The sequence below is a fragment of the Lycorma delicatula genome, chromosome 8 (genome assembly GCF_047948215.1).
Source record: "Lycorma delicatula isolate Av1 chromosome 8, ASM4794821v1, whole genome shotgun sequence".
Classification (NCBI taxonomy): domain Eukaryota; kingdom Metazoa; phylum Arthropoda; class Insecta; order Hemiptera; family Fulgoridae; genus Lycorma; species Lycorma delicatula.
Window position 1 is genome coordinate 72,430,957 of NC_134462.1, and position 13,562 is coordinate 72,444,518.

The 13,562-nt window shown below is 31.2% G+C and overlaps 1 protein-coding gene across 1 annotated transcript in view; it reads left to right on the plus strand.

The window, feature by feature from the left end:
- The window catches only part of nwk (FCH and double SH3 domains nervous wreck), a 421,122-nt gene that overhangs the window by 56,049 nt on the left and 351,511 nt on the right, over positions 1-13,562 (plus strand). The window contains exon 4 of the mRNA XM_075374151.1: positions 12,081-12,166. Coding sequence (XP_075230266.1) covers positions 12,081-12,166 — 86 coding nt within the window. The remainder of the gene's footprint in view (positions 1-12,080; positions 12,167-13,562) is intronic.

Below are 13,562 nucleotides of genomic sequence, written 5' to 3' on the forward strand. Positions count from 1 at the left end.
AAGTTGTTGAGATAATATTTACTACTATCATTTCTGTTAAAATCACTATAGTTTCTAAGTTTAGCACTTCTTACCTTTCTTAGCCTCATTCTTTTACTTCTAGCTGACGCGTTTCGGAACCACTCCATTGTCAAAAATAAGTGTACTGATGTTTTAAATTTCCTTTAGTCTTTATATACCGTTAAGTCAATTCTCCTCCGTACGTTTGACAAGAAAAATGCTAGATAAAGAATGACGTCAAATTTAGGAAGGTGGGTTGACAAAACGGTGTATAAGGAGATTTAAAACATCAGTACAATAAGTTTTGACAATGGAGTGTTTCCAAAACGCGCCAAAAAGAGTGGCGCGTCTTAGAGATAAAAGAATGAAGCTAAGAAACGTAAGAAGTACTAAACATGGAAAATTAAATTTGTTTCTTTATCATTTAACAAAAAAAAAGAAAAGAAAAAAGGTAATTATAAATGCTAAATGACAGTGATACATGATTCTGTGGTGGATATATTTTTGTTCTACCAACAATGTTTACATGTATGAGTGGATTCAAAACTGAAATTTTAATAAGAATCATAAATAGAAAACATGAAAGACAATCCTTCTTAGAGGTTTATTACAGATCAATTCTAACTTTTCGCTCGATGGAATTGCTGATCTCCGTGGCAGAATGGTAGCGTCTCGGTCTTTCATCCGGTAGTACCGGGTTCGAATTCCGGACAGACATGGCATTTCTCATACGCTATAAAATTCCGTCTCCATATTCCTACGTACAAGCCTCTCTATAAGCTTGATGAATTAATTCATCAACCAAAAAAAATTCCGTTATGGAATACCCACAACTACTCTATAAGTGATACGGTAGAGTTTTGAATTTTCCTTTTTTCTATACTTATTCGTAAGTTATTTTATCGAATAATTGATAAAATAATTTACCAAATAATAGTAAAACTGTTAAAAAAATATCTTTTCAGATGTTTTCTTAAATAGTTGAAAAATACAAATTTTTCAACGTTGAAAAATTTTCGTTATTAATTATAACGACTATTTTTACAGAATATGGCGTTGTTTTTACTTTAATATTACCTCAATGCATTACACATACCTTTTAAGAAAATCTAACTTTGAAGTTTACAAACTGAGTCTCATTGAGGTAAATGTAAATAGTTAATACATAAACTAATTAATTGCATTTATATAACTTACACACGCACATGCGCGCGCATATGTACGAGGGATATCTCTAAAGTAAAGAGCGCTGGGAAATTTCTCTTCTTAAGGTTGGCGAACCTGTATCGTTCATGACCACGATAGTAATGTAAACACGGCACTGTTGTCTGTAAGTTGCCGCGTTGTAGTATCTTTGATTATGTGTGAGTTATTACGTTATAAAATGAATAGGAAAGTCAATGTTGGCACCGACTGTGAAATACATGGAGTCATACGTTATTTAAACACCAAAACGTTAAGCCGGCTGAAATTCATACGCAGTTGGTTACTGTGTACGGTGATAATGTAATGAATGAAAGAAACGTCCGAAAATGGTGTAAAAGGTTTAAAAATAACAGAATTATGTGCACAGTGAAGAACGTTCGGGGAGGCCATCGATAATCACCGAGGACTTGTTGAAACGCCTCGATGGTGAAATCAGAAAAGATCATCGCTCAACGATCTCAGACCTGGCCCTTATTTTTCCTGATGTTTCAAGAGCTGTTATTGGTCGTATTGTTCATGACAGTTTAGGCTTCATAAAGGTTTGTGCACGTCTTAACGGAACGTCTCAAAAAAAATCCGAATGGGATTTGCTTTGGGATTTTTGATGTGCTACACAGAAAAAGGTGATGAGTTCCTTAATTCAATTGTTACCGGCGATGAAACACGGACTTTGTATTACACGTCAGAGAGGAAACGGTAGTCAAGTAAATGGCGTCATCCTCAATCACCAACCAGACCAACAAAGGTCAAGCCACAGCCATTTGGACGCAAACTGACGGCTACAGTCTTTTGAGATCGGTGTGGCATCCTGCTGATTGATTTCAGGCCAAAAAGAACGACTATAAATGCAGAAGCCTACTGTGAAACTCTACGTAAGTTACGGTGCTTCATTCGAAATCAGCGTCGTGGGCGGCTGACGACGGCGTCATCCTGCTGCATGATAATGCACGTCCACATACTGCGGGTCCGACACGTGATTTACTGAGAATATTTGGATGGGAAATTTACCATCACCTACCATATAGTCTGGACTTAGCTCCTTCTGATTACCGTTTGTTTGAAAATTGAAAGAATTTTTGAGCGGTAAGCAATTCGCGGGTGATGATGAATTTAAAAATCCTGTTAATCAGTAGCTAAATGGACTGGCGGCAGAAGAATATGACAGGGTATATTGAATCTGGTGTATCGCTACGATAAATGTCTTAATTCATGTGGTGATTATATAGAGAAGTACTATAAGGTATGTAATTTAAGAGAAATAAAAAATATTTATTAAGTTTTCAGAATAATTATTTTTAGAATGAAACGGTCTTTACTTTAGAGATAACCTTTCGTATATATATGTTTTTATTGTTGATTGTGGTACAAAAATGTTATATGTACAATAAAAGACAAAAATAAAAAATAAAAATAGAATAATAATTAAATTAAATGCTTTTATTTCTAATTAAAATGGTAGTTTTGCACTAATGAAGTGCGTCATTAGTAACACAGCAGTGGGATTTATACAAATATTGAGCTATTTTATAAAAGACGCAGAATAAATGGAATTTTATAATTATTTCTAGGTCACGGTTTATATTTTTAATTAAAGTTGTCGGTTTATTTATACCATATTTATTTTCGTTTATTATAAATTGAAATAGACTTGAATAATGAATTTAATAAATCAAGAAAACAAACCTCCGAAAAACCTTAGATTACAATCAATTTTTTTTAGCTCTTCGGGAGTCTGTCAAACAAAACAAATTGAAAACAAAATTAATAGGTAATTAAATAAAAAAAAAAAACAAAAAAAAACAATAATTTTGTATAATTAAATTAGAAATAATTATAATAATAATTAGTAGTACGGAAGTAAGCATATTGCGTCACGAATCAATAGGATTGCGGTATTTTGTCTCGTGACGAGACCTATAATGAGATGTGTCGAGACTAAACCAATCTACATAATTAGAGAGTAAATAAACTTGAAACAGCCCATTCTTTATCGTTTTGTTCAAAACGAATACCAACGAAACTCCATATTTGGTAAACACTCTTTACCATGTCTCATACAATGTACTCTTGGGAACACTGTAGATCATCTATATTTTTATCGGATAAATGATTTTAGACGAGGCGTCGTTAAAAATATTGATGAATGTGACTGGATCCATCTGGGAACGTGTTAATTTGATGCTATTCAGTAGATGATAAAATTTACCAGATTCGTAGTATTTGAAAATGATCCATTTCTAAATGTGATAAATGTTTTGTTTTTGGAATTAGTCTTGCGATTGCGCAATTTCTTGAAAAAAACTTTCCAACTCGTCAGGGTCAATGATTCGACAGTTTTGTAGTCTCCAGGTAGATCAATTCGATACAATTTTTTCACACGAGATCTCAATATATTGACGTAACATCAAATAAATTCACACACACGACTGTATAACTTTTTTCTTTTTCCTGTTTAGCCTCCGGTAACTACCGTTTAGATAATACTTCAGAGGATGAATGAGGATGATATGTATGAGTGTAAATGAAGTGTAGTCTTGTACAGTCTCTTGTACCATTTCTGAGATGTGTGGTTAATTGAAACCCAACCACCAAAGAACACCGGTATCCACGATCTAGTATTCAAATCCGTGTAAAAATAACTGGCTTTACTAGGACTTGAACACTGGAACTCTCGACTTCCAAATCAGCTGATTTGGGAAGACGCGTTCACCACTAGACCAACCCGATGGATTTACGATTGTATACCTGAATGTTATTACCGCACACATCAAACAGATGACATTCTTGAACATGAGAGATAATTTCTCATCTAGCAAAGTGATAAAATCGTAACTGAGATGCGAAGCCATACGTTTCATGCTGACTACAATATCAGTGAAGAGGTCTGCTCCGTACTTCTTACTGAGTTGCAGTTTTGTAAATTTTCTTATTAAAAAAGTCAATTCTCGATATTGACTTACCGTTTATTTTGCCTCTTTTATTCTAATCTTGAGATTTCTTAATTTTACATTTAAAAGATTTCCGGATCGTAATCGCAAACTATCCACATTATATACTTCAAGAACTCGTACAATGTCTTGCGCATGTGTATTTAACGGAAATGATAAAATAAATGATCTCGGTATTGCTTCAAAGTTCTCAACTATTCTGCTTGAGAAAGTAGTAGTAGTTAAAATGGACGAAAATTCTTCTGTTGAAGAGACTGGACCATTCGATATGACAGAAACGATCCAGGTATTCCTTAGAACCTCAACTTCACGACTGACTCATCGTCTCAACGTTCGTCAGTGATATTGACCACTCTATTCTTATAGATAATACATTCGCCCAATAATTTGTTGGAAAAGCCTCACATTCCAGTTTGTTTTTTCTCTGATAATATTCAAATGCTTTCTAACGGTTTTGCAGACACATGTCTGAATCATCATTAACGGTGTACGTTATGTACTCTCTTAGATGATTCTCCTTCTAGACTATCGATAAAAGTTATTGATCGGTTTAAGCGAAACACCACGGCAAGTCTTGAAAGATAGTTTCAATTTTTGCCATCATCTTCATCAAACAGCAAAGTAAGACTGTCCGTCACCCGATCGATTTGCGCCAATCTAAAATAAATCTTTTGGGAGAAATAACCCCTCCATCATCGGTACCTATTATAAAGTACTTTACAGACTTTGACTATATATCTATTATTTATATGATTTTCTTGGTACTATGTTTTCGTACAAGGTGGGTATATTTTGAACATAATAATATATACATTGATCGTGCGAATCCTAAGTCCGATAGCAGCAATTACATTTGACTGTTTAGTCTTAGAAAGAATAATAAAATCCTCCCTAAGCTACCTATTCTTTATCCTCAATGGCGCGCGGGCTGTGGATTCCGTTGACATAGACCGGGTGGTCTCTCGAATGGCACTGAGAAAGGTACTGGGGATAACTTGATCCGGATATTTTTCACCATCTGCTGCCTGTCATAAGAGAATCACTTGGCAGGGTCGGAGTGCCTTAGCTAGGGCTGCTTTCTGATTTGTTGGAAGGTGGCTTTGATGAGGATGCTCTTAAAATCTGGAAGGGATCCGAATGAGGTCGGCAGTTGTCGACCCATCAGCCTCTTGCTCGTTCTCGGTAAGTTGCTGGAAAGGATGATTGTGGAACGGTTCCGGGAAAGCGTAAATATGTTTGAAAATTTTTATTGACAAAGAGGCAGCATTTTCTTTTTTGTGTTGGAGTTCTGTACTTTGAGTTAGAACGCTATAATGCTTCCAAAATCCTATACCTGTAGATTCTGTTAAATATAAAGGATGTGTAATCATCCGAGTTAGAGTTCAGCTGATTCAGCAGATTCTTAACGACGAAAATATTTTTCCACGCATTGTAATTTTTTAAACGCTTTTTCTCCCGTCAACTGACAATGTAAATAATGAATATAATTAAATAATTGCTTCTTGTTTACTGTTTCATTCATACCGTGATCATCACCATGATTTATCAGTTTATAATTATGAAAATCGTATGCGTATTATTGAAAATTTGCATCTCGATCAAAACGTAACACGTTTTTTTCTGTCACACAGTTTTTGATATCGTTCCCTCTTTTTTTATTGATAAGATTCTTACTGTCATTCAAATGCATCGTGACCATTTAACACTGAGATAAACGCATATCTGCTTTTATAATTCCCAGTTCTTGCAGCTTTTTAACTATCTAAATTATTTAATTCTGATAACCGGTCTACCCTCTAGCAAGTTCGTTTTAGAATTGATTCTTAACCCATGCCACGGCCTGCAGCTGACCTGACGGTGTCAGGTCAACTTCTAATGTAACGGATGAAACTCTTGCGGTGAGGAAATAATTCTTTTAAGCGTAACCATAACTCTCCTCTGATCCTACATCTCTATCTCCCGTAAATCAGTAGGTGATGCAAACATAGTGGTACAGTTTCTTCAGTTTGCATCCCCTCATTTAACTCGGACAGCGATCTTTTTACTCTCAACTACTTCGGCATGTTCACTCATTTTTTTTCTCCTTATTCCAGCTGAATAATTGTCCATGAGTGCGTGTCCATAATGCTTTTCATTATCTTCCCTCCCTTGATGTGAATGGTGTGTCGGAATTGCAGATTCGACTTCATCGAACGGGGTAAGCCCCGTTCGATTATTTCTCTGGTCGATATTTTCTGTACCAGTTTTTGATTGGTTCGAAAATAACTTATAACTTCTTCGTATACATCTATTCTCTTCCAGTCAAACCAAGCTGCAAGGTCGTATGTCTTCTCTTCATGTTCTTTCGAATCTCTGCGAACTCCTCAGTGATCGCTCGTGATCCTCCATCGAGGATATAACGAAACGTAATGATGTATAGAAGAATATCTCTCACACACATATATATGTGATAAAATTAAAGGGTAGATCCGTTAGCGCTAGTGGAAACGTAAGTGAAGCCCTTAACAGAAGCGTATAGGCTAGCGGTTTCCCTAGCGTGTAGGCTTTTCAAATTATGTGCAGGCTAGCGTGCGCGCTCTTTTACTCCGTACAAATTATATAATGTAGACGTCGAAGTTGTTGCTTTAATTTAACGCTTTCTTTATTGTCATTTTGTCGCTTTCTTTATTAAGAAGCCATTTTTGTTTCGATTCCACGCACAATTACATTAGTGTTTAAATTCGCCAATTGTCGTGTATAGAGCTACATGATCATAGTAAACATGTCTTAAATTAGTTTTGTTCTCTGAAATACCAAAAGAAAATATATTATGACGTCCCATAGCGAAATAATTCGTAATATTGCTTTGCTTTGCACAAACATCATAAACAATTATTATCAAATATGGTTCCGTTTTTCGGTAGGAACAACCTCTTGATTATTATCAAAAAGGTAATTTCTTATACCTTTGATGTCGGATAACAATTCTTGCAAAAATGTGGATTTCAGTTGATAAAACGATTAAGGAAACACATGTACTTTGATGAAACACAAACCGTTATAATTAAATAACAGATTAAATTGTGTTCAACTTATCACAGTTTGAAAAACCGACAATTGAACTCCTAACTACTGGGAACTAACTTGCTATGCCTTTATTTAATTTTATTCTCGTCAAAGTTTCCGATTTTCCGATTAAATGATCAAAAGCTTATCTTTTCCCTTCCCGTTTTAAAAATTTTTCTATTAAAAAAAATATCACCGTACTTAATTTTATTTAATTCTTCCGTATAAAATGTTCCTTTTATAATCTCGTCTCTACTGTCATACATGTAACGGGTGTGTGAGTTTTAAGATGTGTAGTGTAAATAGTTCGTTAGTTCAGTTTGGCAAGTACGGTTTTGTACTTATTCTCACTTTGTCATCGAATTTAAATCTTTTCTTCGTACTCCTACGTCTACTCTGTAAAGAAAGCGTTACTTCACTTTCGTTCTTCTTTGTGATGTTTGATTTTAAACCTATAGTTCAGTGATATGAATTGTTGTATCAACCCATCTGAGTTACCCGTTCAGTAAACTTACGCCACGTCTTGTTCTACAAAGTTCTATTAAAGCGTTCTATGACTGTAGAAGCTTTTCTATGACTATAAGTGGAATAATCATTAATAAGTTATATTATCACTGTATGTGGGAGGGGGAAATCTAAGATGGCGGATGGGCGGCACCAAGTAATCAGAATTCTTAAATCTTATTGGTTCGGGACGCAGTTTCACAGTGTCATTCATAGAACGGGTGTTATGAAGAGTTTAATTCTTTATTCGTGAAAATTCAACAATTTTTAAATATTATAAAATCAGTCTTTAAACCATTTATTAATTCGATTTATAATATTCAGGCTTTTTTTTACTTTCCATTCAAAACTAAATCGATTAGAATTTCATTGAATCTTCAATATAGGTTTATTTAAAATTACTTTATATTAATGATAATGTTGATTTTAATAAGTAATTTTAATTATTTTCTTTAATATTTTCATGATTTCTTTTTTAATACAACATTTCTTCTTTCAATTTTTGTAACCATTTTATTTTATTAGAGTGTAATTACACAAAAATATAATTTTTTTTTATTTATTCACTGTTTTTTATTTGATATGTACCCCATTTAATGACCTGCATATAGTTTTGGTTTTTCAATTTGAATTAAAGTTTATCATCTGTCACTTTGTTTTTTTTTTAATCATATGCCGTAACCAGAATCACTGTCACAGTTGAGACAAATTTTTTGATTTCTGATGATGTAACAATGATGTTCACAAGCACACAAACAATCAATGTTAAATAGATTACCCCTCTTAGGACGTAGTTAGATAATATATGTAATACTATTGAATATTTATTTATATTTTTAATATTACATACACGCGCGCGCGCGTTCACACACACACAGAAAGAAAGAGAGAGATTAAATTGAAATATTTATTTACATTAAGTAAAAACAACCTCATAATTTCTACTAAATATTTATCATTCACACACACACCCTTTTCTATGTACTTCAATTTCTTTGTTAACTTTTATTTTTACCTCCGTTTATTATCACAGTATATACATTTTAATTAAGATAATGCTTAATAAAAAGTAAATATGTAGTAATGGTAAAAGTCGGAATGTGTATTCAATAAATATGACAGTAGTATTTTGTGTTAAACAAGAACGTAAAACTGGAAGTAAGTATTGAACAATTTTGAGATAATTTTGGATGTCTTTTTTGTTATTCATAAAATATGTTAAACTCTAAGTACAAACAAGTTTATAGGATTAATTTTTATATTGTATAAAATATTTAATTATATTTTTTAACATTTAAAAATTTTCCTGCTTCGTATTTTTTTCATTAATTTTTTTTTTACTAAATCAACGAGTTATGTTTTTCTCTAGAAGAAAATTATCTGATTAAAAATTACATGGCCCAGTATTAACTTGAAGAATAGGATCAAGAATGCATATATATATATATATATATATATATATATATATATATATATTATAACTTAATGTAACGCCAGTTTATATAATTTTGACTATTTTTAAAAAATCTTCATAAAACTTAACGCCATACATAACAACTTAATTTAAAGAAAATACGAACAAAAATATAAAAAGCTTATGTTCATTTTTTTATTATTTTTACTTTCTTTGGTATATAGCTGTATAGATTGTAAGCTATGTAGCACAATATACAGAATGATTCAGGGGGAAAAGAAATAATTTGGGAATTAATTAATGTATAACTTGAAAAAAGGTAAAAATTTTATAAAAAACACATGTCCGAAAACGCTTTATTATTGAATTATGACTAGCAAAAGGTTTGTCCGGATTTCAGTTACCCCGATGAAATGGAGTTGTACTGAAATTTTTAACGTGTTATATGAGGGGTAAACTGATGGTATCTTATGTTTTTTGATTTAAAAAATCGAATAAAATAGGTCCCAGAACAGTACTTTCGTAGTTTTCATAATATCCATTATAAAATATAAATATTCGTGACGAATAAAACGTTTTTTTTTTACATTTGAAGTAAAATAACTTTATTAAATGAGTAATAAATGCGTAAATTTTACTATTAAACGTAGTAGAAAATTTAGTTCTGAGAAAATTAAAATCTAATAAATTGAAAACAAAAAAAAAAAATATGAAAACAAAAAAAATTCAAATTTTATTGTTAAAAATATAAAATTTAACAGCATAACATAAAACGCCTTAACATTTTGAGTATGACCTCATTTCACTGTGAACTGAAATCCAGGCGAAATTTTTTGCTACGCGTAAATCGATAAAAGAGTTTTCGGACATATGTTTGTAAGAATTTTTTTATTTATTTCAAGCTCTATAATTAGTTCCCAAATCATATCCCTTTCCAGTCGAATCACGCTATATATTTATACCAGCAGTAGGGGTATTTAATACACAGTTTTCTGTACAGCTATAACAATAAGCAATAATTACAGATAAACAGCCAAAATGTAATACCAAATCGTATACAGAAAGAAAGAAAGAAAAAAAATCACAAATTTTTTACTGTACAGATTATAAAGCAATTACTAAAAAAAAAACATTTCGTATTATTTTGCGTTAATAAAATTAAAAAAACGTTTAAAGCTAAAACTAAATGCTATAGCAGTCAAAATAAAATCTTGCTTTGAGCAATTCAAACTGGAAACTTCACTTCACTTTTCCAGTTTCCTGTTAGTTGTAATAAGTTAATCTACCACTTAAGGATGAACTGAAAACGTGAAATAAAGTTAGAAATGACAATGCAAAAGAAGCTTTTAAACTGATAAGATTATTTACCAGCAACATGGATTTGGCCTGAGGAAAAGATAATTTGAATGGTACAAGTAGAGTACATTTTTGTATGGCTGTAAATACGGAAGTAAGAAAAAAGAGAGAGGACAAGATTGAATGTTTTAAAATATTATAGAGAAAGTTGGAGAGAATAAAATGAGTGAATACAAAGAGAAACCCACCAAGCTGGTGTAGTGGTAAACTCGTCATCGCAAATCAGCTGATTTAGAAATCGAGTTTTAAGGTTCAAATCCTAGTAAAGGTTTATTCGAATTTGAATACTAGGTCGTGGATACCGGTGTTCTTTGGTGATTGGGTTTTAATTAACCCCATATCTCAGGAGTAGTCGACCTGACACTGTACAAGATTACACTTCATTTACAATAACACATATCATCCTCATTCATCCTCTGAAGTAATATCTTACAGTGGTTCCGGAGGCTAAACTGAAAAAAAAGAAAGGATCCAATGAGATGTGAGAAGACTTTTATTAGGTTTTTTGAGGAACCCATCGGGTTGGTCTAGTGGTGAACGCGTCTTCCCAAATCAGCTGATTTGGAAAGTCGAGAGTTACAGCGTTCAAGTCCTAGTAAAGCCAGTTATTTTTACATGGATTTGAATACTAGATCGTGGATACCGGTGTTCTTTGGTGGTTGGGTTTCAATTAACCACACATCTCAGGTATGGTCGAACTGAGAGTGTACAAGACTACACTTCATTCACACTCATACATATCATCCTCATTCATCCTCTGAAGTATTATCTAAACGGTAGTTACCGGAGGCTAAACAAGAAAAAGAAAGGTTTTTGAGGATAGAGTATGTTTACGTATAGATTAGAAGATTGGATTAGAATCGTTGTAAGAGGGAAAAAATTATTGACAATAAGTCATGAGGAAATAGTCCAACGGAATGAAGAATGAAGGAAGGAAGAAAATGAAGCTGACGAAGGAAGTCAAGAATAGAGGGTAAAAGAAGACAAAAAATTAGGCATAGGATCAGGAAAAAATTGGAGAAAAAGATATCGTAAGGGATCTACCACTCGGACAGAACATTAAATTTCTCCTTATGATGATTAAAAAATCTCTTGAATTTCCAGATGAAAAGTTTAGGAATTATAAACATTCTTTTTTTCTACTTGGATCATAGCATTTAGTTTCTTTTTTGTTGTTTTATTATTTATCAATTTTATAATTTAATTAAAATAATTCTTCTATAACAATGATTTTTTATAATCAAAATGCACCTCTAGTTAATTTAATTTTAATTTTTATATATAATTAATATTTTTTTTTTGTTACTTGTTTACTACGTATACTTATTTGTTTACTACGTATACTGTAATTAAATTGCATTATCTAATTTAATTTTCTTTAGCTTAGATTTCATGCAAAATTATTATTATTTGTTACTTAATAAGTAACAAATATATGTTACTACCTTAATAAGTAGATGTTAATTACCTTTAGTAATATTATTACGTTAGAAAATTTTTACAAATTTTAGAGAGATAAGTGATTAATTATTAATTTTATTCATTTTACCTAAGTGTTTTTAAAAAATTAAAAAACTGAAATATAATTCTCTTGTATTTTTTTTCAGGCACTACTAAAAATATCATCAGCGTTTTTAAATAAAAAGATCCCAAATATACCGGATATTAAAACTGAAGGTTCGGAAGAAAAATGGTCAGTTTTGATTTATTTATGTACATATAATAATAATAATCTTATGTAATTAAATTTTTAATTCTTGCTTATATATTTTTTATTTATTTTTTTTTTTTTTATTTTGTTCTTTTTAATTTTTGAGAATAATTGGTAAAAGGGTTGAGGGTTATTACATTATTACGAATAATTGTAAATTGGTAGAAGAATAACGGTTGGGGAAATTGGTAAACTAACGATCACAAGCTAATTTTTCAATTTCTGACTTCCATCAATGACGACGTGATAAATAGTATATATTATATGGTAAATAAGGAAATATTTATCTATAATATATGGTACATAGCTAACTGTAATGTACATATTGTATATAATATGATGGATTACTGAACAGTGTAGCGGACATTTTTTTTCTTAAATAATTTTGTTAATGTATAATATCTTTGCGGAATTTTTTTTAATAAATAACTTTTTTATAACCAGCATCAGAAGATATATTTTTTACAAAAAAGAAGCACTTTATATAAATTACAATATTTTTTAAAGTATTATACTCCTTCTCTCCTAAATAATAAAAACAATAGATAGAAGGCAATTAGTTAATCCAAAGGACAAGCCAGATTAGGAATTACCATCAAAGAAGAAAAATATTTTAAAAATAGAGGATATAATACTATAAAATAATATAACTGGCTGATTAAATAAATCTGTTATACAAAGTATAAATAACTACACACACGAAATTTAACACTTTAACTAAAGCAACTTATTAAAAATTGTCAATATTGATTATATCAACACAAAATTAATAATGATATACATTCATTAGTTATAAAAAAAATAATCCAGAAATGTGTAACTCAAATATTTCGAATTTTTATATAAAAAGGGGAATATTTATCTTTAAAATATAACATTTATCTTAATGTAATTTGTAATTTCGGCCTTTCATCCGGAGGTCCGGGTTCGAATCCCGGTCAGGCATGGCATTTTCACACACAAATTATTCATATCATCCTCTGAAGCAATACACAACAGTGTACCCGGAGGTTAAAAAATAAAAAAAATTGTATTTTTACTAAAAAAATAACACGATATTTTTAGTAAAAAAACAATTTTTACTTAAAAGCCACCAAAATTTACCTTAAAAATATAACAATATTAAACAACTTTTTATTAGAATCTTTACTTTTAAATTATCTTTTTTCTATACGTCTTTATTTATTATTATTATTAAACAAGAATTGATTGTGTATTAAAAAATTAGACAGAGGTACGTTATTCCAAAATTCAAACAATTTGTTACGTTAAACAATAATTGAAACAACATCCAAAACAATTGTTTTCTTTTTGTGATGATTAATTAATTTTTTTCTAAATTAAAGTATTAAAACTATTTTAGGCAGTCCGAGTCGAA